This window comes from Chlamydotis macqueenii, chromosome 7 (genome assembly GCF_036417535.1).
Source record: "Chlamydotis macqueenii isolate bChlMac1 chromosome 7, bChlMac1.mat, whole genome shotgun sequence".
Lineage (NCBI taxonomy): Eukaryota > Metazoa > Chordata > Aves > Otidiformes > Otididae > Chlamydotis > Chlamydotis macqueenii.
The window spans coordinates 30,375,235-30,402,776 of NC_141562.1; the positions used below are offsets into that span (position 1 = coordinate 30,375,235).

At 43.7% G+C, this 27,542-nt stretch overlaps 1 protein-coding gene across 18 annotated transcripts in view; it reads left to right on the top strand.

Moving 5' to 3' along the window:
* The window catches only part of TCF7L2 (transcription factor 7 like 2), a 178,607-nt gene that overhangs the window by 139,415 nt on the left and 11,650 nt on the right, over nucleotides 1-27,542 (top strand). For 7 of the 18 annotated variants that reach the window (XM_086751724.1, XM_086751714.1, XM_086751718.1 and 4 more), the window contains 6 exons: nucleotides 11,364-11,496; nucleotides 13,651-13,753; nucleotides 16,492-16,578; nucleotides 22,927-23,067; nucleotides 23,906-24,065; nucleotides 24,795-24,902. In XM_086751724.1, the coding sequence (XP_086607850.1) occupies nucleotides 11,364-11,496; nucleotides 13,651-13,753; nucleotides 16,492-16,578; nucleotides 22,927-23,067; nucleotides 23,906-24,065; nucleotides 24,795-24,902 (732 nt within the window). The remainder of the gene's footprint in view (nucleotides 1-11,363; nucleotides 11,497-13,650; nucleotides 13,754-16,491; nucleotides 16,579-22,926; nucleotides 23,068-23,905; nucleotides 24,066-24,794; nucleotides 24,903-27,542) is intronic. The other 11 variants (XM_086751716.1, XM_086751720.1, XM_086751721.1 and 8 more) reach the window with 3 other exon arrangements.

The window sequence follows — 27,542 nt, forward strand, 5'->3', positions numbered from 1 at the left end:
CTTTTCCAAGTTTTTGTCGGGAAATGGCGGGGAAGCGGCCCCGGGAAACCGCGCGTGTGACAAAGGCGGGCGCCGGAGTGTGGTGGCTGCCGTGAATAGAGGGAGGGAAGGCAATTAGTTGCCGTGTTGTTGGGGCTTTTTACTTGTCAAACTGGAGCCTCGTCGCTTTTGTTGCCGCCGTGTAAAGGGAAATCGCGGGGTTTTGTTTTGGTATTAAGGGCCTTAGAGATCGCGGGCTGACACTTCGCACGCGAAGGCCGGAGCGGTGCGGGGAGCGAGGGGGGGGCCGGTGCTCGGCCGGACGGAAAACGCACAGATCTCCCCCTTGCTTGCTTCATCTGCCCCTATTTTAATTTTTTTCCCCGTGTCCTAGGTGCCAGATCTGCGTTTTGGTTTGATTTGGTTTCGTGGGTTTTTTTGTTTAGCTCGCAGCCTTCACAGATTTGACTTGCCACATAAAAAGCAAACCTGGAACCACTCAAGGTCTGCCTGTTTGAAATAAGAACTTTTAATTTTTTTTCCTGTAGTTATCTAGTCCCGTTGTTCTGTTCTTTGGGAGCGAGGGGGGGTGAACTTGCTCACCTGAGTCAACCAGATGTGCGCAGGGAAGACAGGTGTTTGCAACTGGTCTCCTTCTGCAGCGTCCATCCCGCATGGCGCTGGCTCTCCCTGCATCCAGCATCCATCAGCATTAACAAACTCCCTCAGAAAGTTCAGGAAGGGAAGAACCTGGCCATGGTTTCCTAATTTTGCCCTTTGTGGCTCTTGCCCCCGTTGCAGAGTAACTACTTTGCAACTTTAGGGAAAGGGATGAGTAAGAGATGAGAAACTGACTCTCGGCGAGCTTGGATGTTGCGGTTTCCCCTTGGTACCCAGCTTGGATTTAGGAAGCGGGCGTCTCGCAACTCTGGTAGGCGAGAGCAAGGCGCAGGGCAGAAGGCTTCACCAGTGCTCGGTTCAGCGATGCTCTCTCAGTACCCTCGTTTATTCTTGCTCAGCAGCGGCTTGGGAAAATCCAACAGGCAGGGCACCATAACGGTAGCAATCTCAAAGCTCCCTTTGCATCGCTTTTACAGCGGGGTCAGTCGTTTACAGAAATATTAAATACTAAAGGAAAAGAGGGGGGCAGGGAGAGACCAGAGTGAAAGGTAAAGGTCTGCCAAATGTCACCTCAGTGTTACAATGACAAGAAAATATACTTTCCTTACAGCTCTCCCCTTAAGAAATTTGTTTTGAGGGATTTGACAATCTTGCAGATATAGTGACTGCTTGCTACACTTAACTGATCATGCTCCCTCACGGCCGGCCGGCGTTTCCTCGCTGCACTTCGTAATACCTGTGCAACCTGGCTTGTAGTAGCTTTGTCATTGATTTCCAAGGTAACTGCTTTTTAGCTCTTCTGAGCAGACATACCTGCGTAGGGGGCGAAAAGTCTTTTCCCTGCTTCCTGGAAGGATGATGGTAAAGTGCTGTATCGGAAAAGAGAGGAGGCTTCTCTAAATTTTGATAACCGCAGCCGGCAATTTAGAAATAAGACACTTCTCACAGCCAACATGACAGTGGATTTTGAGGATTCAGAAAACACCAGGCCAAAAAACTGGAGACATCTTGATCTTTTAAGACAGCTTTTCCAGTACTTTAAGTGAAGGGGGGGAGCGGGGAAAGAAAAAGAGAGAAGCTGCAAGGAAAATAATACAAAGCCAGCACAATTGGCATCTCGACAGTAAAGAAAAAAGTTTTTGAGGTTAAGAGAAGGAAAGACAAAGCTGTTATGTACCCGAGGGATGCAATTTTAGTGGGAATGGAAGATTTGAGTGGTAAAGGAGGAGCGCTTGCCTCTGGGTTCTCTCTCTTCCAGCAGTTCGGCTGCTGGCATCTCAATTTGAATTGCTGGGTGAGTAGCACTTTCTGTGTGCGCGCTTTCCGTCTTGACCATTGAACTTCTGATGTGACTTCTCTCCCTCTCCCCCTCTCTTCCTCTTCTTTTCTTTCCTCCTGTGTGGAATCAAAAAAAAAAAGACAGAGGGGGGGAGAAAACAAGCAAGCATCTCCAGCTGTGACCTTTGTTAGCTACGCTGATTTTATTTATTTATTTTATGGTAATCGTCTTTTTTAGTAGGGGAAGCGCGACTTTTCGATGACACTTTAATTTTACAGCAGTGGCGAGGAGCGAGCGGCAGAGCGCCGTTCGGTCGCGACGCAATGGTGCAGCGGGGCAGAGTTGTTGCACTCCTCCTCTTTGCCCTTCCCTCCGCCTGATTTTGGGGTTTGATTTACGGAAATCGGAGGGAGGAGGAGGGAAGAAATTTTTTTCCCGTGCATCCAGGGTGGGATGGCAGTGTGTTGGGTGGGGGGGGGTGTTTCAGAGCCTGGTGTACGGCAGGTTTCAGGGGCTGGTTTGTGGATGCTGAACAATGGTTAGCAGCGAGGGAGAAGCGTGCGCGCGGGTATTCGCTGTGCGTTACATCCGCAGCCATACATTCACACAGTGCCCATGACATCACTAGCTTTTCTTTTCTTTTTCTCCTTTGGGGCAGAGGGGGCCACTTCAAAGCTTTCTTCAGTTCAGTACGATATTTCCTTAACTCTGAAATTATGAAGGTAAAAACGTTTGGGGTTTTTTTGTTGGTTTTTTTTTTTTTTTTTAAAGGAGAAAAAGTTGGTTTGTGGCAGGGCACATATGTTACAGTAAAGGGGGTTTGGAGATGGAATGGTTCAACTCTGGTCATCAACAAAACAAGATTTTTTTTTTCTTTTTTTAATTATTAAAAATAATATGTTGTAGTTTTTAATTGGGTGCTTTTGATCCTGTGTTTGGTTGACACTCAGTTAAATTTTCTGAATTCTTTAGAAAGCTCAGCTGTAATGTGAAAGATGAAAATTTTAGGGGTACTACATAAAAATGATTTCACCCAGTGATAAAGGAATATGAAAAATAATACTGAGTGTTGGTAAATATGAGAGAACTTGTGTTTTGACACAGTGGTTCTGTGTTCGTTACCAGAAGTCCCTGAGACTTTTTTCTCCTATTAATATATATTACAGAAAGTAAAACTACCCCTCAGCCAATTCTGTACATTGCCCATAATTATACACAGAAAATAGAAATGCATTCAGGAATTTTAGAAGGAATCGCATTTTCACTGGAGGTTTTGTGGGAATCTTGAGTTTTCTGCTGCTTTCTTTTCTAACTCTGCCAAGCTTCCTTAGAGACATTGTATCCAGGAGGAGGATTTCCATCACTTCAGTGCTCTGTGGTACCTTTGCCGGGGTAGTTTAGTTGATTTATTTGTCTTTTCTTGTCTAAAACAACGGATAAAATTCTGTAGAACGAATCTAAAATGAATTAATCTAAAAAGGCAGTTGTTTAGATCTTTCTTCTTTCACTGCATGTTGTGGCATACGCAGGTTTTACATGGCTGGTGATGAGATCTCGTAAGTGTTTTACCTTTAGAGGAATTCTTTTTGTTGGGACTTGGGGTGAAAGGCCTGACAGTGCTGTATAAATGTGCCTGGTTTCTTTCCGAAATATTTGCGAGGTATTTCAGTTCTGATGCGTGTTTAACATCACATTTTTAGAGAAACTTTGTTGAATTTATTCAAGAAATAATTGACCTGGACTTACTTAATTTAATCGCTCAGTTGTTTTGTGGTGGCATGTGTTGGTTTTAACACATTAAAAAATGAAAATATTTTTTAGAGCTTTATTGTTTGTTAAGCTATTTAATATACATTTGCTAGATGTGTATCGGTATTGAGCACAGCCTGCTATAATTTGTGAATATTGCATTTTAAAAAGCTGTACTGAAAACTTGGCCTCCTATGTTAAGGCATGTGTGTGCGTGCGTGTTAGTTTTTTAATAATGCTGTTATTACTGAAATTGCCAAATACTAGTGGGTGTAGGCATGCATGCTAATTTTTTTTTTTCATTTCTTGCAGTTTTTTAACAGCCTTACATTGAAGTTTTTATTGTGGACAGAAGTCGCAGTTAGCCTAGCAAAATCAGTGGAGCTATTTCTCCTGCAGTATTTATCTGTGTAGTGCTGAAATGTGCGATTTATATGCAAGAATTAAAGCTGTTAATAATGTGGCATTTTAGGGAATGCTAGGCAGTGAGTGAAATTGCATTAGTAGGTATTCCTACAAAGCACATAACAAATAAAGTCTATCAGGGCATATAATTGCTTATAAGAAGCTTCTAAGTTTTTTTTTTTTGTTTATATTTGCTTCTCCCTCCTTCCCATCTTTTCTGAATTGTGGTGCTTGCGTTACTGCTCTGCATCTCTCTCCTCTCCACCCCCTGGACGTTCAGGACCGTTTCCTGAAGATCTGCTCAGGTTTCACCGCTCCCTTTGCTCTGTGGTGGGGTATCCAGCACACCATGTACTGGGACTGCTGAAGAGGACGGTGGCTTTGGTTTTAGTCTAATGTATGCCAAGTCTTTCTGCTTTTTGCCTCGGTAGACATGAACGGAGGCTTACCAGCTCTAAAGAGATGGTGTCTGTCTAGTACTGAACTCAGGTGTGCGAAGAAAGCACCGAATATTTGTCAGGTTGGGGAGGAAATTGTGCCTCTCCTTTTGCAGTGGAAGAAGTAGATCTGGGCACCTCAGTGACTGCTGCTTGAGGAGTCTGAGCGCTGCCCTGGCCGGGGAAGCTCACCTGTGGATCAGATCATCTCTAAGCTGGAGATTCGGTGAAGGCTTGGCTGGACGCGCGCAGGCCACGGTTTCTGGGCCCTGGGCTGGGGTAAAGCCCATGTCCCGGCTTGCATGGCGAGATCAAGCGGAGCGGGTGCAGCAGCGTGCTTTCCCTTTTTATCAATAAAGCGTTAAGCGAAAGGTAAAATCTGACTGGCATTGATGTAATTGCAAGTGGTGCTGAAGGATCTCAAAATACATAGCTGTGTCCAAGCAGGTGCTTGGCTGGGTCTGCCCTGACATTAGGGTAACACCACAGGGTCCAGGAATGCAGCGCGTAACTTGTATTTAAAACCCCAAGTTTGGGTTTTGTTGCTTAAAAAAAACCCCAGACACCTCAAATACTGTCACAGTGAGGTTACAGTCCACAACAGCTTTGAAAGCAAAGTGTGAGCGCACTTAATAATAATGTTTTACTACTAGTGTTTTCAATTCTCCTGTGTCAGAACTAACAGGCAGTAATTAGATAGCTAAAGCCCGGTTCTTTCCCTTTTAGGCTGGAGGATTTGTCCTGTGCTAATTGTCACCAGATCATTTCACATAATTGCCTTTTGGCAAAATTAAGTGGAAATTTCCTGAACATCTTAAACCCCCACTTCCCCACTCCCTGCCCGCAGTACCTTCGCTCCCTTACTGGAAGGATGCCGAAAATGTCAAGCACGGTGGCTTAGTGGTCCAGCATCCGGGGGAGCACTTCAGTAGTTAAAGAGGTGGGGGGAGAAAGAAAACTATTATTTTCTTGAATGAATGTCCTGGCCGGACACTTAGAGCCAGGAAGCTGATTTTGTTGTTTTGTCTGAGAGACTGCTCAGAGAGCACAGGTTTTCTTGGAAAGCCAGCAGTTCTTGCAGGAGCAGGTAGGTGCTCGCTGGCCTGGGAAGTGGTCAGGGAGGGAGGGGGAAGAAGCAGAAGGACACACAAGTGTGTTCCCCCCTCCCCCTTTTTTTTTTTTTTTATTAAGGGGAGGACAGTGGGGGAATTAGTTGTGATTTTTTTTTTTTTTTGTCGGGCTCTGTCTAGAGGAGGTATTGTCCCAGCACATGGTTGTCAGTGCTCCTGTCATCATTTGTGTGAAAGAAGAAAATGTGCCTTTTTTTTTAGCAAGGACGAGTTGCGATTATCAATGGAGGCCTTGTCTCCCGCTACAATGGGCAGTTAGCTTAGGGCAGGACCTTAGGCAGAAATCAGCTACATTAAACTGTGAAAGGGCTCAGGCCACTGTATCGGCTATAATGGAGCAAGGGGAAGTAGTTTTCAGGAGAAAATGCTTAGTCAGGTGTGAAAGCATCCATAGAAAAATAAACTGTGACTCAGTAGCTAAACAGAGCTGGGTAAAATTAAATCTTCAACTTTTTTTTTCAGGAAATGCTTCATTGCTGGCATTGAATTTTTATGCTTGGGAAGGGGATGAGGACCAAGTTGCATACAGCTGGTGGGTTTGGTGGGCTTTAGCGTTTCAGTTAATCTGAATGGTGTGTGGTTTCCTCCTTGAAGTTTGGGGTGCCACCCGGGGCGACTGCTGATGTGGGTGATCCCCAGGACCGGAGTGGTGCTTACTGAGGAGCCCTCTGCTTTGGGTGTTGGTGACCCTGGCTGGGAATGGAAGAATATTCCAATATTTGCAGCAGTGTTTTGGGATTTGCCTTTTCTTGCAGCTTAGTTTTCTGATTTTGACGAGGGGTCGTTCCTACACAGAACCAAGGAGAGATCAACCTTTAGATAAAAAGAAACTCTCCTGTTATGAGCATCTCTGGAGCTGCAGAGCAGCTCAGCAACATCTGTTAGCATTGCACTGGCCATAGTCGGCATAACTGCAATAGCACCATCTGGAAAATACAGGGAGACAAGTTATAAACCTCTTTTTTTTAATGTGAACTGGTATTGAATGGTACTCTTTACTAAGCCCAGGGAGCAACTCCAGGAGGGCCTGCTAATTCAAGACCACTGTCGACCTTCTGCATCCACCCCGGAGGAGGGGAAAAGGCTGACAAACCCTCTTCTGTGCTGCTTTTGTTTTATTGTATTAGGCTCATAAAGGCACTTTCAGGGCCCATCTTTCTTCAGCAGAAAGGAAAAGCAATGGGGAAACAGGGAAGAAGAGGACATGGCAAAAAAGACAGGCGGAGCTCTAGCTCCATTTGTTTCCAGTGTCTGTTGATTAATAGCTTTTAAGGTGAATGGCGAGCTCTTGTTCTCCGTTACCCGTAGTGGAGGAAGGGGAGTGCGCTCTGGGGCTGCAAGTGCCTGGCCAGTTTCTCCCTGCCACGTTTCCAGTTGCGGGGGTGTGTCGGGGGATACCCGGTGGACAGCAGCACATCCCTGCCTTGCGAGCAGGACTTGAGGCTTCAGGTAGAAGGTCCTTGGGTTGGGGAAGGGGGTCCCTCCCTGTCTGTGGCTGTGGGAGCTGTGCCAGGGGCCCTGAGAGTCTCAGGCTGTGCTGGGGCAGGAGCATCCCCCCTGCCCTGACCTTGGCTGTGTGGCCAGGGATGCAGCAGAGCAGAGTTTCCTGCCAGCCATTTGTCTGAGGCCGAAGGCTTTGGCCACTGCGATGGTGTAATGGCATGTTTTCGGCCTGGGTGGCTTTTTTTTGCAGACCTGCTTTTACTAAAGCCACATTGTCCCGGTGAGGACAAATCCTCTGGCGTCTTTTCCTCTGGCTTTGAGTTGACACCGTGTTTTTGTTACCAAAGCCAAACAAGCTATGAATTTGCAAACAGAAATTGCAGTAACAAACTCTTCCTATTTAAAGGTTGGTTTCTCTTTGTGTGCTCAGCAATACAATGTTTCATCTCATGCAAGTCTTGTGTTGCTTTCAGAGACTTAGGAACTATTGATTTATACAGTGTGTATTAACTTCTTCAATAAATGGGGAGTATTCATCAGTGGGGTGTATTAAATTGGGCCGTACACACACAGAAGTATCTTTCATCCTGTTAATGAAATGTCCTTACCTTGCAACAAAGACTAATACACAGCAATTTAGACACACAATCCCCTGCAGTTTAAATCTGAAGTTCTGATTTTTTTCTTGTTCCCTAAAGGCACCTAACGAAACTTAGGCTAAATGGATCTCAATATGCTGCACAAACATTTGTCAGTCCAAAATTTGTTGTGGTTTTTGGTTTTGTGTTTGTTGGGGTTCTTTTTGTTGGGTTGTTTTTTTTTTGTTCCAGAGCTCCATTATTGTTTAAAGTCATCTGTGTTTAAGCGCTCCCAGAAGCATTTCAGATTCATATAGAGAGATTTAGTAGCTGAGTCCCTGTGGGGACAATTTCCTCTGGTTTGCTTCAGGCAGGGGTTATCAAGAAAAGCAAACTTCTGTTGTTTTTTTTGCCGTTCTTTACCATGCCCTCTAACCCAGCATACGAGACCCCGGCTTTCAGTGGAGAGCAGTGATTTATCAGCAGATGACTTGGTACTTTGTAGACGCTGGTTTTTCTCTCTAGAAACCCCGACTTGTTCCCGTGCTGTTACCGCGTGCCCTGACGCTAATCTGTGCGAACCAGCGCGCGCCCCTTTCTGTGCCTGACGCAGCCATAAATGGAGTTCTTCAAGTTGCCAGAGAAATTCCTGCATCTCACAATGGCTTTTAGCTTAAAACTACCCTTGATGAAGTACTGGCAGATGTGTATTGCAGAAGGGCCCTTTGCGGAGGGGTGGCTAAGGTCATCTAATAGGTGTCTGCTATTGATGGGTCTGTGGTTTACCTTTCATTGCCAGTGGATGGGGTTAGGACCACACTTGTTACTCAGGCAGAGCTCCCATTGACTTCAAAGGAAGACGCATGTGCAAGATTAATCCTGCTCTTTCCCAGTTAGTCCTTTCTTTTTCTCTTTTCCAAGGCAGCTTAGTTAACTTCAGGAATGCTGCTTTTAAAGAGTAGCTTATTTAGCATATTATGCGTTATTAGCTTGGCTTGCAAATTGTGCTGTGCTATTCTGAGCAGAGTTATGGTCCCTTTTCCCAGTGTGTGATAACCAGTGCGAACCAGAATACAAACCTAGCCCAGGGCAGCGGTACAGATGCAGACTGGTTTGCAGGGGCAGTGGATCACACTCGTCTGTCCCGGAGAGCATTTTTTTGAGCATGTAGATGACAGTTTTGTGCCATTCTTTTATATTCTCCTCACACCTCTGCCCCAGCATCATCAAGAACGGAAAAAAAGTACCCTACCCTTACACCCAGTACCGTTGTATGAATTTTCTGTTGGACTGCAGGACAGTCACCCAAATAAAAATGGCTTACCTGGGGAAAAGTTGCCAGTTAAGGTTCAAACTCATGGTTGTTGATTTTTATTATTTTTCCTTTTGCTTTATATTTTTCTCTGAAAGGTGTTACGTAAAATACATAATAATTTAGCACTTGTGCTGTTTTGTGGAGATATTCCGGAGGGTCTTGGTGTACCAGAGCAGTGGGTGGTAGTTTCCCACCGTTTGCACGTTAACCCCCTGTGGTATACCTGGCTTTGGTGATAGAGACATGTAAGTCCAGCTTTTCTCTCACATGTTGTTTCTTGTTTGTCGGCTTAAGTCTGACCCTCTAATGTTATTCTGTCACTTCCTTATTTTTTTTAACTAACTGGTTCCAGTTTCTATGAAAATAAGCTTTCCATGGAAGACAAGCCTCAATGTCTGTCAGGATTGAGGGTTTTTTGGAATGATGTGAAGATAGAGTTGGGAGAGCACAGAGCTACAGCAGCTACCAACCACACTGTGGGTCACCTAACAGTGAGAGTTCACACAGTTTTTGGCCAGCAAAAATCCCTGTTATTGGGAATTATTGTTTCTTGTGAACCAGATGACCATCAGGTGATTTGGCATATAATATTATGTGTTGTTGAGTAGATGCGTGCTAGTTTGCGTGATGTGTAATATGATTTGTTATGTGAAGCCCTTGCCAAACCTTTCAGTTACTTTCGGACTGCTTAGCTTGGCTCGCTTGGAAGAGAACAAATTTTGGGTCAGAGCATCTCCTTTGGCTTTTTGAATTAAGGGGCTAAATTCCCACAGCTCTCTGATGCAAAACCATTATGGGTCTGCATCTCCAAAAATTGTCCTTGGTTGTAAACTGGCAGATGACTGACCTACAACCCAGCCAACACAACATGCTGTAGTTCGTTGGCTGTCACGACCACGCTCTGTCCTGCATCGCAGGCTCTTGACCTGGGACTCTGCTGCGCCACAAGCGTGGTATTAGAGGGGAATGGTTCTGTGGAAGGGCTGCAAAAACTTCTGGTTTATTCAGGGGAAGACTGACATTTCTTTTCCTCTTAGCTCTCAGTAGATCTTCCCTCTTCCTTTGCTCCAGTCTAGAAACTCATTCTCAAAGAATAACTGAATTATTTTTTAAATGCATTTAAGGGGAACTCAAAGCATTCAAACCGAGATCAGATGATAACTTGTCTAAAGCGACGCGGCGAAGGCACGTGTTTGGGGGTGCTGGGGAGCAGACGGTGGGATCGGAGCCGTCCTCAGGCAGGAGAGTGCTGGCAGATCCTGAACGGCAGCGGCGCTATCGGGAGCCGCTGTGGTATCACTGCTTTATTTTAATGTGATTCCTCTTACTTGATGTTAATGCAAGTTGTTCCTTACTTAAAGTAATAAAAGGAAATGAAGACACATTCTAAAATGAAACCTGACTCTAATCCATTCATCATCTAATACCAGCCTCTTTATCTTTGCTGGTACCTAATCTGGTTAAATGTCCCTGTTGTAGGATTTTAGTGAAAATCCTCTATGGGGAATAGGGTTTTTTGCAATTGGATTACTCGCAGTAAATGGTCCAGCAGTTCGCTTGTTTCAGCTTAATTTTTTCTTTGTGATCTTGTAAGGGTAAGTTACAGTTCAGCCTGCCTTTTCCTTTCATTCATTCACTCCTTTTTTTTTTTTAATTGTTGTTAAGAAAAAGATTTTTTTTTTCCCCCGGAGCTGAGAATGTGACGGGGAAAACCTCATGATAGCTGCGTGATTATTCCCTCCACAAGACTGTTAATTTCCATGGCTTTATCTGGGTTTTTTTTTGCCATTATTTATATAGCTGAATATTTGAGTAGCCTAATTCATCAGTATCCAGTTTCCATTTATTAGCACGCTCTGATGAATTGATAATTAATCAGCTCTTCTAAAATATATATATCTAAAATATGCAGGTGATCGCTTGTCAGCTTAATGCTTGCTGATGAAGGGAATACTCTAGCACTACAAAGGCTTTTTATCTGGAGTATTTGCAATGAGCAGTAAAATGCAGAACTGAAAGTGAGGACAGGAAGGGGAAAGGAAAAGACCTACAGGTCAGCGAGCATTTGGGTCTCGTGCTAATTAAATGGGGGACTCTGTCAGCCCCTCGCTGAGGAGTCTGCCTGCATCTTCGAGGTGAAGCACAAGATTATAAAATAGAAAGGAAAAATTTTAAAGAATTGCTGTTGCTCTGTGCAGGAGCACAGCAGGTCAGAAAGATTAAAGAGACGCAAGAGCAGGGAAAGTCTGTGAGCAGGTTTTAAGCAAGAGGGTGGGAAAACTGCAAGGGTGACACCGAGATGGGATCTGGAAAAGTCTGAGGACCATGTTGAAATCCTGAGTACTCAGATTTCTCTATGTCATGCCTTGTGCTGCAGCGGGGAGTACCGGCACTCCTCTAATGCCATCGGCCTTTTTCTCTTGACAGTCTAACAAAGTGCCAGTTGTGCAGCATCCACACCATGTACACCCTCTTACGCCGCTTATCACGTACAGCAATGAGCACTTCACACCGGGAAACCCTCCCCCACACTTACCAGCCGACGTAGATCCCAAAACAGGTAGGTGGGACATAGTTTGGGGCTTTTTTGAGAGCGGGTGGTTGGATCTTTCCATTTTCTATATTAGGGGGAGAATGTGGGAGGAAGGATTTCCCATGCTGGAGCACCAAAGGGGGCATGCAAAATGTCAAACACATGGAAGAACGCGGGCAAAATAGTTTCTTTTTAAGCCAATTAGGCTTCAGAAGGAAACCTACTGGGTGAATTTTCATTAAGCTTCTGCAGGGTGACACCAGAGTTGCCTGTGTGGGGTCGTTCGCAGGTGTGTTTCTTCGCAAGCATCATACCCCATCTGGTAGTTCGATCTACAAGTGCTGGTTTGCGTGCACGACCCAGAGAGTTAAACATGTACGTTCTGTGATCTGCGCTTATAAAATTGCAGCTGGAATTTTAAAGGTGGTGGGTCATGACTGGTTTCAAAATGAATCTCTTTTAATTCCCCAAATCCCATTGTTTCTGTGTCAGGAGTTTAGCCATTTTTCTCCTAGAATGTTGAATTTTCATCCACTCTAACTACTTAGCTCCAGCTCTATGCTTGCAACTCTTTTCCCCAATGTAAGTCTACCCAACTCTCAGTTCAGGCTGAAGGGCAGTCTTCTTGAATATAGAGCACCGTGTAAAACCCTGACTAGATTTATTGGTGTTACAGAGTAGAATTTACATGTTATTCTAACTTTCTAAGAGTCCCTGTTTAACCTGAGGGCCCAGAGAAGTCAAACGGTGTCAATCTTCTTTCTTTGGGCTGCATTGAGTTCCTAGTGACAGTGGTTTTGTTTTTGTTAATCCAAATCCCAGCTAGCTAATTGGAAAGTACATCCGAAACTGAATTCACGTCAAAGGAATCGCCCTGTGTCAGCCCTAACGTATGCAGATAATTTATCTGAAGTCCAGCCCTTCAGTGAGGCCGTGCATTAGCTGTTTGTCACTCCCTGTGCTTCAATTGGGGCCCCCTTTTAATTGCGCTTAACGCTAACTTCACGTGGCTTAAAAAGAATCCATCTCGCCATCCCTGGGTATTGCTAGTGAATGGCATAGTCAGCCTCTCATTTAAATAATGGTAGTACAGGGAATAGCTTTTAAATGGTTATCATAAAACATATGATTAACGTCTGTAGACTGTTTACTTTTCTTCTGTGAACATTCTTTCAAGTGTGCAAATAGCTCGCCGGATGGTTAGAGCCCAGTTAATCTGTTTGGGTTTTGTAATGGAGAAAAAGCAATGTCTGCATGAAAATGTCACACAAGGAGATTTAATTTAGAGATTAAAAGCTTCCTGAGTGACTTAAAAAAAATAGTTTTTAGCCATGAATACAGTACCCCTTCCTTTTAATGCTTGTTCTCTGTTTTAATTTTGCTTCTGCTATGTAATTGTGCTCTGACTTGTTAATTTAAAGACCTAGACTTGTAACCCTTACTCCTCTGAGTAATTCCTACTTACTCTTAGGGTAAGAAGCATTAAGATTTAAGCTTTGTGGCTGGAGCTAGTTTCTGCTCTCCGAGTAGGAGCTGTGTCAGTTTTGGACAAGACAGATGGGCTCTCTGTCCTCCCCTGCACACCTTTGGCATCTGCCCCTCATTTTAGCAAACACTTCAGAGGTTCTCCCCTCCACTCCTGGGTTTCAGGAAAGTTTCCTAGGTTTGCTCAAAAGCAAATATCATTTCCAGTTATAATGACTTTTGTAGCTCATTTTGGAGGTTACTTTGGAATATCGCCATGCTATTGAGTACACAGTCAAAGCATGGGTAGGGCCTGTGCTATTTTTGTGACTTTGAGACTAAAATAACAATGAAGTTGATACAGGGACCATCTTTCTGTTGAGCATTTAAGACAGCACCTAGCACAGCATCACACCGAAACTGTAGCTGAGATTCCTAAATTCTCATCCTAAATAACAAAATACTTATCTAACTGAAGAGGTGACTGAGGGAGTGAATCACATCAGTTTTTTCTGGTTGAATCTCATTTAGCAAGATGCCAAGAGGCTCACTTTATAAAATAAGTCTGTGAAACAGCCTTTGGAAACCCAAAGTGAAGCCGTGAGTACTGTAATAAAAATAAATAGATAGTAATTTAGAAACATCTGTGCTTTTTCCTTGTATTTCATTTATTTTCATGTCTCAATACTAACGCTGCTTTATGTTCCTCTTCCCTAGGAATTCCAAGGCCTCCACATCCTCCAGATATATCTCCTTATTATCCGTTATCACCGGGCACTGTAGGACAAATCCCCCATCCGCTAGGATGGTTAGTACCACAGTAAGGAGTTCCATTTTTTTCATTTCCTTTTTTTTTTTTTTTTTAAATGTGTAAAATTTATGTTAAAAATGGTGGGTGGCTGTGTGTGTGTGTGCGCATGTGTGTGTGCATTGAGATAAGTCTGTTTGCCAACTGCCACTTTGCTGAGTGGTTATGAATTTACCCACCTCATGAAGATTAATTAAAACTTAGGCCAGGTCATGTGGTCTTAAACAAACATGAGCAGTTGAGCATAGCTTTGCGTGTCGTCTCAACCAGCTGAGGACTTGTGAGGCAGGAATTTTTAAACCCTTCTGCAAGTCCTTGTCCTTGCACTGTGCCACGTGGGGTTTTCTCAAATTTGGTTCCCGCAGCTCAAGGTGGTTCTAATGGACTTCTTTTTTTAACAGGGCTGTCCTCACTGTAAGTGTGCAATTTTAAATTTCATTGGCCTTCCCTGTTGAAGCCCCTTTCGTTTTTCTTGTGAAACAGTAGAGCTTTACATCGGCCAGTGAGCAGCATTCCTAGTTGAGACGTGGCTGGGCAGTTGGCATCTGAGGAATGGAATTTTCTTGCAAACAAGAAAGAGGAATTAGTTTACTTTAAAACTGGCTAAGAAAAAAGACATGGAAAGTTAGTTTGGGGTTTTGTTTTCTTTTCAGTTCCTCATATCCCACTTACAGAGCCTTGTTGGATATGAGGTTCCCTCCAGTAATTGAGTCCTTATTTTCTTTTTTTCCTTATGTTGCCATCTCTGATATGGGTTTATAAAGCACTTAAGCACTGCCTAGGTATAATTGATGGAAATACTTGTAAAATACATTTGTATTGGTGGATACAACAGTTCTCTGCATTAAAAATCAAGTTTATTACGCTATTTTTCTCACATAGCAGGCTTCATCAATATTAGAGAGATCATATTTCTTTAGGAATTAATTGCCCAAAGCTAGAAATAGTTTCTTCCCGCTCAAGGTTGTTTGGCCAGTTGTGCTAAAATACCTCTCCACAAGTTTACCCTGCGTAAGGAAGTGGAGTTCACACCCCATAGGAGAGTGGGGCAGAGAAGGGCATTCCCCCACACCCCCAGGTCTCGAGCACGGAGAGGGATTGGCATTAAAGGCTTTGGGGGCCTTTCTCAAGCACAGAAGTGTTGAGTGGAGGAGAGCTGGAGCTCAGACCTCGGCCTCAGCAGCCTGCTTCTGGCCACTTTGCAGGCTGCCCTTCCTCTTTGGGTGGTCATGTCACGTGCTTGAGTAGAGATGACTCTGCTACTCTGAGGGTGCAGCATGTCCGTCAGCTGTCTGCAGAAGGTTATTTCTCCAGAAAAGCACAGCATGACCAGAAGCAAAGCCCAGACCATTGCTCCCTGAAGTCTTAAATTCCTCCTCACTTGTGGTGATTTACTTTTTACGCAGGACGCTGAATGCTGCTAGAACCCACGTCAGCTCCTTGTCATCGTCTTTCCTGCATGCAGGGCCTAGCTGCAGTACAGCCAGCTCACGCTGCTCTGTTGCAACTGCTCAGCTCAAGTTTGCACAGTGGCAGCGTCAGCATTTAAAGCAAATATACTCAGCTAACGCCAAAAGTCAGTAATGCTAAAGACATGAGAGCCTAGGGAAGAAATTCCTGGCCGCCGATGACCTGTGCCTCATGACTCATCTGTGTCTCAGAGCCTTACATCTTAATGTGTGCAGGCACAGATTTGTCCTCCTTGAAGCTCCTGTCAGCATTGCCACGTGTGGTCAGTTTTGTCAGGCAGGTGATAATGGTCACCTCTGTCACAGCAAGACTGTCATCACTGCTGGTTTATAACAAGTCAGCGCCCATGGTGTACTTACCTACCTGCAGTTCTTAGAGCTTCTCTGAGAGGTTTTTCTTGAGGGATGGTGCCATCAGATTTGCTTTCATTCTAGGAGAGTAGCATGGCCAACTTTGCAGAAGTAGCCCAAGGTTTTCATTTCCCCTCTGGTTGCCGCTCATGCTTCACGGTCAACTTCCCAACCCGTCTCTCCTCGGCTGGCCTGGATGTCTCTAGCATAGTAACCCCCAAAAGCACCCTGCCCAGCCGGATGACATATTTGAAGGACAGATGAAAAGAACTAGCCAGCACAGACAAACCTCAATCAGAAAAAGTTGTGTGTCTTTCATGAGGATGCTGTTTTGCATGTTGCTGTATTTTTTAATTATTGTAATGAGGTGTGATTGTCTATTGGTTACCCACAATACTTCTTGGGGACTCTCCCCCGGTAACTCTTGTCAACACTTGTTAATCTGACAAAAGGCTACAAATTAAGCTCTGTTAATTTAATGTTTTCTCACCGAGATCTAAATACCGAAAGAGGCCCAAAGCGCAACTGAAGTCCTTTGATTCACTGTACTTTATTTTGGTATAAATTTACATTCATTATTGTTTTCCTTTGGATGTGTAGCCCTCAATTAGTGTGATGGCTCCATTAAAGCAAGCGAGACTTCGCCTTTAATTATTACAACAAAACACCTAGTTTCAGCTTGGGGAGAGGGTCTCTATTGACATAAGCAGAGGTTATAAAATTTAATTAGCCATTCCTATCAGATTTATGGCATTCAAATTGTTCTGTGTTTCTTTCCTTTGATCCTTGCTGTACAATCCCCAAGATTTTTGTTCTGATCAAATGAGAATAAAGCTCACTGTGCAGAGAGAAGTTTTTTGTTGTGGGATTTTTTTTTTATCAAACCCTTTTTTCTTTCTCTTATTCTCTCTTTCCCTTCTTTTTTGCCAGGCAAGGTCAGCCAGTGTACCCAATCACAACAGGGGGCTTCCGCCACCCTTACCCAACAGCTCTGACCGTCAATGCTTCCATGTCAAGGTGAGTTCAAATACTCAGGTCCTGAACTGACAGCAAATGTAACTCCTCCTGCTGCCCTCTCTAGAGAAGGACATTTCGTTTAGGAAGCGTATTTCTGAAAGCACTTCAGTTAAACAGCCATCCTTAGTTTTTCAGCGGAGGAGGAGAGGACGAGGGATACCTTCCCATTTGATGAGAAGAGGGTGTCCTAGTGCTGTCATTGGGCTTTAAGAATTTATTTTTGAGGGAAAGGTGGAGGAGCAGGAAGTCATCTTTAAAAGCCAAACTGAATGAAAAGCTGGGAGAATGTGATGCTGAAAAAGCAAGAAAGAGAAGTCGTGACACCTTTTGCTTCCTTGGTGGCCACCACCCAGAGCAGCGCTCTGTGTGCACGAGGGGAGGCTCGGGAGGGAGGAGGACTGCTCTTCAGGCAGAGTTGGGAGGAAGGTTATTGCGCTGTTTTCCTCTACCAAAGCTCCAAACACTGATAGTCAACATAAAAGGGCCTGCCTGACCCTCTAAAGCTTTAGAAGTATATATTTCTCCCCCTCCCTACCTCCAATTAATTCCATCTAATTTTCCAGGGGCTGCTAGTTTTATTTACAAACTGGTTGGCAGCACTATGTTTAAGTAATCACTAATTGCTCCTAATGATAGTTTTATTTTCTGTTCATCTGATTTTCAGTCTGGTTAATTAAATCGGTGGAGGTTTAGACTTTCCTGATGGGCTGAAACAGCTAATCCATTTTGATGATGGCACATAATTAAATTAGCATGCATTACATAGCAAGGTTCCACGTCTCCTCCCTGCTCTGTCCCTTCCTCCATCTCTGCAGTTTAATATGTGGAGGTTGGTGTATAGGGGATTTAAGGAGGAAAAGATTGGGGGCGGGGGAGGGAAACACACCTCATTGAGACATGGAAACCAGTAACTAGAGCTCATGAGTGAATGGGCAGGGAAATAGTGTGTTGTGTGCTTTAGATAAGTAGAGTAAAAGCAAAAAATCAAAATTTGCCCATGTTGGTCCAGCAGATAGAGAGACAACTGGAAAATCAACTTTAAAAAAAAATTAATAGCCTCAGCACAGGGGAGAAAAAATCCTGGACTGGGGAGAGAGCTGCAAATTTAAACAATGGTTCCTTCCCTCCATTTAATCTTTTTTAATATCTACAAAAGACTTGCAGGCATGGTGTGAGGCAAAGCAGAGCTTGATTTGGTTTAATTATTATTAGAGAGGCTAGTCATTTGAGGGAGGGGGGAGATGTGGGAGGGGGGAGGCTATATTCCCAAGATAGGCTTTATGAAAGGTATCTAGTTAAAAAGAGTACACAGCAAATTAAATACATTATTGTGGTAATGGGACGACAGAAGTAGAGGTCTATTATACTTATGGCAGTTATAGGAAATGTAGGCTCCTTGCCCTGTTCTAGCACATCCTTTGATATTCATTCCATTCAGCAGCAGGGCCAGGACTTCTCAGAATTAAGTGATGGGTCATTATACTTTAAACACCATGGAGAAGCCTAGATTGGCAATTAAACAGCACTTGCTGACACTCGCTTGTGCCACCCTGTGACCCCCTTTAGATTGAGTTGTTGGAGCTCGGGGCCCTCAGCCTGCTAAATTGGTAGCAGGCACTTCTCCTGACGAGGGCTGGCTCAGAAATCTGCCGGCTTCAAAGGGAGCAAGATCATGTATAAACCATAATGTGGGTGCACCGTGGCTCAAAAAATAAGGCAGGAATAGATGAAATGTTACAAGTGCAAGGGGAAAATGAGAGAATAATGACAAATCTAATGCAACTCAAAGCAGAATTGTTGCACAGAAAAATGCATCCCACTGCTTGTGCATAAAATCAAGGCAGGCAGATGACATCCAGTTAACAGAAACATGTCAACAGTGAAGTAAAGTGAGAGTGAGTAAGAGACAAGCCCCTGAGACAGCCAGGAACAAAAAATTAGTTGTCCTTAACAAGTTAAGACTCATCATTATATTCTGGCTTGGAGCCATAAAAGGAGACAGTGGTGTATAATGAGCTGCTTAGAATTTTTAGGGTGTTTATTGCAATTCGTCGAATACTTGTCTAGAGAAAAAAATACGGGGGGATGTCTTAGGCGAAGGTGAGGGGTGTGCGTATACACACACAGCCTTTCTTTTTGTCTCTGACACGCGCCCGTACACGCACACATGCTCAGGCGCACAGGCAGGCTGATGAATAGATTTAAGATGTTTATCCTTTGTTTCAGCCCAGAAACTTCTCTCCTGGTTTCCCATAGACGGGAACACCCTCTGGGCAGACCGTGCTGTGATACGTGGTTTGACGCATGTTTCCTCATGCCCGCCGTATCAGCTGGAGAGCCTGAGCTCAGCCGTGGGACAGCCCTTGCCCTGAGTAGCCAGCGTAGTTGGGAGATGGGGCTGGCGTGCCCGGGGATGCCCGTGCTTGCCGATAGATTTGCTGTTCGTGGCTGGCCTCCGGGCAACAGCCCTGCACGGCCCTGGTACAAACCTTGGGGTTGCTGTGTTGGCTCTGCCCAAGCGCGGAAGCCAGGCTGGACGCCAGCCTCAGCCCTCCATCCACGTTTTTCCAGAGCCTTCCTTTAAAAGTGATTCCTGTCTTTGCTTGCGTTATGATGTAGACCTTTGGAGCATATAACGCATCCCAACCCTTAATATTCCCTAAGCCTAGTAATTACAGTTCATTAGTTAGAGTGTGCTTATGAATAGTTTATAAAAGGTTAATGGGTGACTAATAGTGATTTTCATAAATGGTTTAGACTATTCTGGTAGTGTCTTCAGGTTGTTTTAACCATTTACAACTCTTTTCTCCGCTTGTAGCAATAGCTTACTAACTTCTTACACATGCAACATGATTATAACAACTCTTGATCCTTCATTACCTCTCTATATGCCCTAAATGTAAACTGAGACAGGGTTAACTGACTGATGGGCAAACAGTGGACACACTATGAAAAAAAACAACTACTGTGAGAGGAAATCAGGAAATAATTTAGCGGAATTACACCAGACAAACACTGCACAGCAGTTAAGTGGTGGCAGTGGAAAATACCTTCTGTAATTGAAATTTCAGGGGAAATTCAGTTTTGTAGAACGTAATTACTGAAGTTGGAGTGTAGCCAGGAACTTAAAAATTAACACTCTTCCCCAACTCGTATTGCCTGTGTGAATGGATGTCTAGATGGAAATCAATAGGCACTAGGAAATAAATAGACACTAGAACTTTGGGCCAAACCCCCACCCAGCCCACTGAAGTCCATGGGATTGTGTGAGTGACTTTGCATTCTGGAGCATGTTTTTATAGCCCCAAACGTAGGAAAGGGTGTGTAAGTCCAATAGGCAGCCTTGTGTCTTGAGGGGAGAGCTATTCAGAGTGAAATAATGAATGGTCATTGGTAATGAACACACAGCTTCCTCTGGGAAACCGCCACCTTGACAATAACAACTGAGCCATAGCTGCCTGTTGGTGAAGGCTGAAGGTCTCTGAAATTTAGAGCTCAGTGGGTAAAATCTCATGCCATCTGAAATCAGTGGAATTTTCACCACCCTTGCTACAGCCAGGCTTTCTCACAACGTGTGTATGTAGGCTTCTCCTCCTCTGCTGCCCTTCACTCCCATCTAGTCACTCTCCCACATGCCAATACTTACTCTCTTTCTCCTAAGCAACAATTGAGAAAACATTTTTCCCCATAATTTGGGGGAGAAGTTACAGTTTTTTGCAGATTTTCTTCGCTCTCCTCCATTTTTTAGTAGCTGGATGTACTTAAATCGAATGAAAAAAAACCCAAATAAAATAACCCCCTATCTTTTGTAGAATTTGTTTCCCTTGAAGATGCTGACCATACAGCAATCCACCATGTAGGCAGAATTCATTTTCCAGTGTGTTTAATTTTTGACCAGGTCCTTGTTTGAGAAGCTAGTCCATGAGCCAGGTATCACAGCCACATTTTGGGGTCCTCTTCAGAAGCTTAACAAACACCATCTTTCGTCTCCATTAACTCCAGCTGTAATCCATCTTTTGTGATGTTCTCCAGTGATGAGTCTAACCTTATTCAGGTCCACTCTCCTACTCTTCTGTCCTTGTGCTACCACTGTGCTGAGCTCTTTTTCCTTGCTGGTACATGCCCGCTGCCCTTCGCACTGTGTCCCCTGTCAAACAAGCGCAGCTCTTCCTGCCTGCTCTCTGAAGCTGGGATTTTAGTCTCCATCTTCATCCTCTGATGTCCCATTGTCGTTGACTCTCGTTCCAGTTGAACCCTAGCTAGTCCCCTGCAGTCTACTCCGCTGGGCCTTGCCTAGGAGAGACAGTCATTCGATAGGATGTATGTCGGCTTTTTATCATCATGCTTACACCGCTTTCAGTGAGGTCAGGATTTTGCCGTGGATTTTATTTTTGCCCATGTTTGCAAGTTATTTTTTTTAAAAAACCTCTTACTGTCAGTTTTTATTGTTTGCATTCTTCAAGGGCTGAAGGCCCCTGGCACTATGTGAACAAACTTTAAGTATGTCCGCTCAAAATACACACACACAAATAGAGAGAGAGCAGAAGAAAACAATTTGAAGGCCCAGTTCAATCTTGCTGGTGGTGAGGCAATTCTGTGTCAGAAGTGGGACCAGGATTTTGGTCTCTTTGTCATTGTCGTCTGTTCTGACCTACCATGCACTGAAGCATTTCCCCAAACGTCCATTTCTCTCCCAGCTACTTTTGTCAGAGTGGGGAAGGCGTTTTGACAGTCCACTTGGAGATTTGTGTCCGTGAGTCTTTAGCAGAAGTAGGAATGACCATTTTGCTGCCCATTCTCCTCTTCCTTTGCCATCACACCCTCCTCCTTTCCTTCTCTCCATGCCTTTGTGAGGAGCTGCAGTTCTCTACAGTTTGAACAATTTCACATTCTCCCTGTCAGTCCCTGCTCTTCTCACCACTGCCTTCAAAGACAAAGTACTTCTGTCTAATGATCTTGAGTACTACCAGCCAATAGACAAAGATCCTCAGAGCTCGCTGCGGACAGTACCTCTTGTTCATGAAAGTCCTGCTGTGTCATCTTGTGACTGTAGGGAATGTCCAGGCAGTTTGAGGGGGGTTAATCTCAGTAATGGAATTTATGAGAAGAAGAAAAATAAAGACATTCCATTATATTTCTGACAGTCTACTTGTCCATGGTGTGTCACTCCATTTTAAGTCCGTTTGATGGAAAAAATCATTGTATATTGATGATAGAAGAAACAATTATTTATCCTGTTGCATGTTCCATATTCTCAGGGTACTTTATTTCGACAGAAATGGTTTGAAATCTGGGATGAGAGTAGGGATTTCCAGTGATAAAAAGCCTTGTCATACCATAATCACTTTAGCCTTGGATTTTTGGGGTAGTTATTTTTTAACCAAATTTGTAGGTTAGATCGCATTCCCTGGAAACCTGTTGACTTCAGTGGGAGGTTTTAAGGGAAGGGCAGTCAGTCATAGTGTGTTTCCCTTATTCACTGCAAAACCTTTCTGAGGCTGTTGAGAAATAATGATAAGAAGTCAGTCCTGCTTTTGAGAAGTTTGTTCATTTCAGTTAAAAAGTAAAAAGTCTGAGAGATTGTGGCCCTGACCAGTCAATCAGATTCGTGCAGAAGGATTGCACATCGCTCTGAATCCAGTTGCAGGATCAGGGCCTGTCCCAGTATGTGGCCATAAACCACAAAGCTGACAATATTTTTTTTCTCTTTAGACAGGCTAGACTGTTATTTTGCATGAATGTAAGCATTCCTAGGTTACATTAATGGATCAAAATTGACTCAATTCCACAATCTCCCCACCTTCTGTTAAAGCAATGTGGCTCCAAGATTTATTAGACACAAATAAATATTTTCTTTTGCTCCATCAACAAAATGTAGCTAATGAGGTATCTGTAAGGATTATCAAAAATGCATCTGGATTGTGTTGGCATGAATATTTTATTTTGCTGTCAATATGCAACAAAAGATGTCATGGCAAATTCACAACATGATTCAGAACTATAAAAATTGATTCCCTGGTTGCCACAGATAATTTCTTAGCAGAGAAATGGGCTGGTGGGTTTTCTTGCAGGTAGCTGAAATTCCACTTTCATCCAAGTTCATCCAGTTGAATTTGCCTTTTGTTAAAGATGTTCAAAATCATGATGTCTCATGTCAGTAATGATAATGAAGGGGAAGATTGGCTTTAATGACATTAGAAGAGTCATTATGTTTAATTTATTGCTAATTAATGCTGCCAGCTTTCATATGCTTTGTCTAGCTGTCATGTGCTTGTTATATGCCTTTTTTTTTAATGTGTGTACACATCCCTCCCCATTCATTCATTTTTATTCTGACGATTTACACAGCTTTCTCTCCTCTAGGTTTCCTCCACACATGGTCCCGCCACACCATAGTTTACATACAACTGGAATCCCTCATCCGGCCATAGTCACACCAACAGTCAAACAAGAATCTTCCCAGAGCGACGTCGGCTCACTCCATAGCTCGTAAGTTGTTGCTTCCCGTGTATTCTTTTTAGAACACCCCAAGCATCACCTATGCATGTGTGGCTTTTAAAAAGGCTTGGACTTGTGAGAATGTGTTTCCTGCAAAATATTTTTTTAAATTGCTTTTTATCTTCTGTTCTAATTTATTTGAACATGTTTTAACTACCAAAGTGTGTCAAAATAATTGTAACAGTCTTTCAGAGCTGTTGAGTGACATAGAGAGGTAGCTATTAATTTATCCATTTTAACAAGAAAGTGGAATTCTCTTGATGAAGATTCAAGTTTCTTGACCGGTTTCCCTGTTACTCAGTGCCCGGTTTGAAGCTGTGAGGTACCAGATGCACAACAGGAGACAATAAATTGGAGCATAAATGGCTTGTTCAAAGCTGCAGAGAGAGCTGGTATCAAGTTTAGATTTGAACTGAGGAGAGCCCTGGTCTGCCTCTGCTCCTGGTTCTTCTTGCCTTTTATTTCATGGGTGAAGCAGACAGACAGCATTTTGGTTCCTGTTGGTGACGGGGTGTAATCATTTCCTCTACTATCATGCTCACAAGCCCTCCCCATGAGCCCATTTTCCTGAGTGCCCACGTCCTTCCAAGGTTCTTCTCGTGGCTGAGAGGGTATTTAGTTGATATTGCATAAACATGAGATGGGTTTTCTTATAATGCTCTTAAAACTGTTCTCGTATAGCAGCCAGGATGAAGGCTCTAGAGAACCTTCTGGTCCTCTTCCTAGAGATTTCAGAGGATTAATGTTAGAGAGATTGAAGGGATTAATTTAATAAATTCACAAGGGTTCTCACTGTGAGGTTTCTGTCTGTTGTATCTTTACCCTTCAGAAAACATCAGGACTCCAAAAAAGAAGAAGAGAAAAAGAAGCCACACATAAAGAAACCTCTTAATGCATTTATGTTGTATATGAAGGAAATGAGAGCAAAAGTTGTAGCAGAGTGCACATTGAAAGAGAGCGCAGCCATCAACCAAATTCTCGGTCGAAGGGTACGTAACAAGGGAGAAGCACAGCAGGGACTGAAACGCAGTAGGATTCACCCCTTCTGGATCACTGTGTTTTCCTGATATTTTGGTAATGGATATGGAAATTACGAAACCAAAGGCCTTGGTTTGGTTTTTGGTTTTCGCAGACAGTTTTTGCCAGTGGGGTCATTCATGGGGAAGGGGAGGGTGCTAATTGATAGCAGTATTATTTCAATATTATTTCCATGACCTGTAGATGGGAAAAGCTAAGATTGTTATTTTGTCCTGAAACACACAGAAAAGCAAAAGGGGAAGGAAAAGGCCTTTGGTTGCAGTACCAGTATCAACACCTGTGAGAGACAGAAGAGGAGAGTGGGTGCCAGTGGGGAAGGGAGGGGGAGACCTTCTCTAACTGTGACTGAGATCTGGCTCAGGACAAGTGGTTTAACTTCTGGACCCTCTCCCCTGCTCTTTGTTTTTGTTTCGTTTTCTTAAATCTCTGTCATCAGGAGAGAAAGGGGCTGAGTGAACGTAAATGATTAGCTGTGACTCAGCTGAGTTAACTGGAGTTATAATCTGGAGTTATAAATAAACTACGAATGTCAGCGTGCCAGATCATCTGGTTTTATCTTTTTTTTATGAAAATCCGTTCTAGCTATGTTTTTATATAAATAATATACTCTGCTGTTAACGCACTTAAAAAAAAAACACTTGTGCTTTTTATATTGTCTTTTTCTCTTTTCTTCACCTCAGTGGCACGCGTTATCCAGAGAAGAACAAGCAAAATACTATGAACTAGCAAGAAAGGAACGACAGCTTCATATGCAGCTGTACCCAGGCTGGTCCGCACGGGATAACTATGTAGGTTCCTATGTAGGTGGAAATTTTTTTAGTAGTAGAGCTTGTAAAAATATGTATGTGACCTGCTGAGCTACGACCACACATTGCACACAAGCACTACTTGGAAGGCGTGCCTCAGGATCCCAATCTGGTAAAAACAACGGACGCTTCCCTTTGCGATACTAAAACTATTGGGGATAATTCCTAGCCCTCCACTGGGAGGAGGCTTCCTGGCTGGGACTAGTAAAAGGTTAGAATTGGGGCATGACAGTAGAGCTCTGTGAAGAAACTCTTGCCTTCACTTTTACCAGCATCTGGAAATGCTGTTTGGCTTGCTTGTCATTTTAAATTTTGTTTTTTAAACCAAATTAAAAATTCCCCTAGTACGGCTCCTCTCCACCAAAAAGATGAATAATTAGTGTCTTGTGCTTATCTGTGTGAGAGTATAGTGGAAAGTGGAAGAATGACTTATCCTAGCTTCAGAGAAGGACTGGCAAAACCAAAAGCGTGACTTGTTTGAAAGTCTTACTCTCAAGTGGGGTTAAATGAATTATTCCACGCTCTACTGTTGTGTATCTCGATTATGTTTTGCTTTTTCACGCCCATGTTATATTTTCTCCCCCACCTCCTCATCCTCATTTTTTAAAGTGTTTTGGAGTTATAAACTCTGCTCCCTGCCTTCCAGGCAGACATCTCTGCAGGTCTGGGGACCAGCAGCTGTAATTGATGTCAGTTATGTATAGTGTTACACATTTTGGTTTCGTTGAAGTCTGTCTCTTCCATAATCATCACCATCACTGCCTATTTTACTGTAAATGTCTTATTTTGCTGTAAATCACATAAACTGTGTGCTTTGTATATGGCAACGTTTATGAGAATCTGCACTTTTACATGTGTGGATGAGAAGGAGCCAGTTCAGAGTCTGCAGAAAACCTAGAGCAGCTGCAGCTCCCTCCGGTCTTCCACCATTTTAGCAGTGGAGAATAGACATGCTAACTTACTTAGCAATATCTACTTAAGGATATTTTTCAAACTCTTCTATTCTTTTTCAATCATCTTTTCTTTCCATTGGGCTCTGCCTCGCTCCCTCCCTTGTTCGCCATTGGAGGTGTAGCTGTGTTCCTTGGAGAAACCTCTTTAAGCCCAATGAGGCGCTGCTCCTACTAAACACCCTTTCCTTTTCTTTTTGGTGTAGCCTGGCCTGGGACCGTCAGACCATAGGCTTGAGGTGGTTCCTCAGCACTGTGCAGTATTGTCTTCTTGGGCGTTCAAAAGGGAGTACAGGCACGGTGGAGGTTTCGGGAATGCTCATTCTGCGCAGTGACTGAGCCACCAACAGATGGGCATGTACAAAGCCTTCGGTGTTTAGCACCTTTTACTTTTGTCCTCACCGTGTGAGCACTGAGAACCCCTTTCTTCTCGAGCTAAAAAGGACAGGATGAGAAAGCCAGCGCTTTCCCAGCGGCTTGATGCTGTACCCCAAAGTGACCTTCAGGGGGAACCTTCCTGTCTGAGGAGAGCACGGTACCCTTGCTTCACACAATTGCATCGTCCGCAGGATTTATTTATTTCTCCTCTCCTGGTCTATTCCAAGCTCTCCCCTTCTCCCTTGGTGTTTTGTAGGGTCTTGAGTCTTCCAGACATCTAGAAGGGGAGCACATTTGGGCTGCTTGAAATGGTTAAATTGTTAGGTGTCTCACATCAGGCACAAGGGTGAGGCCAGCTGCAGCCCAGGTCTTCAGAAGTAGGAGCACTACATTCCAGAAACGCAGCTTTCGGCCTGCTCTTAAATAAGGGAAGAGGATTCAGGGACTCCCTCGTGGCTTGTTGATGTCACAAGGTACATTTGCTCTTCCTGAGATCTAATATGAGATGTTGAGTGGTGCCGAGTGCTGGACTCAGAAGTATGTAAGGGCCTAGTCACCTCACCTGCCGCTTGTCTAGAAAATTAGAGAGAACTCTGCAGCCCTCTCAAAACCCATGTTGATTTGGCTCTGTAGAGGGAGCTGCCAAAACAACTTGCAAGTATTTACATCCACATTTACTTGCAGCCTAAGAATTTCTGTAGTATGATGACGGAAAATGTTACAGACCATCTGCTCAAGTCTTAGGAGGACAATCTGAGGCAAAGGCGCAACAGTGTCTCCTGCAAAGCACTTGAAAAACTGCTGCCATAATTCTTAAGTCCATATATTCATCTAGCTACGTAATCAAAGTCTTCTCATAGCACAGAAATTGAACAAGCTAGTGAGGTGTTTCTTCTCCATATTTCCTTTGAAAAGCGTGTAAAAGAAGTTAGTGGGACCTCTGTCAGGTCTTTGTTAGGCACAGTTTTCAAAGCTTGTGTTGAACCAGAAATTCCTGGTCCCTGGCTGACGTTGCTGTGTATCAGCTCTTTTTAACAGGCTGCTCCCTAAAGGGGTTATAGCACTTTAATACCTGGCTTGAAGAGTTTGTAAAGGGCAGGTGACTCCTGACCTCTCTTCTGGCTGGCCCTTGTGTGAAGAAGTTCTAAGGTCTCCACTTGAAATAGCCCTTGAATTCCCAAACGTGCTGCAAAAATTAAGCAAATTTGCCACAGATGCAGTCTGTTAATTATGCAAGTGACCTCCTTGAGATTAAATAAAAATCAGGCTTATGGTCCTGAGGCAATTGTCTGGT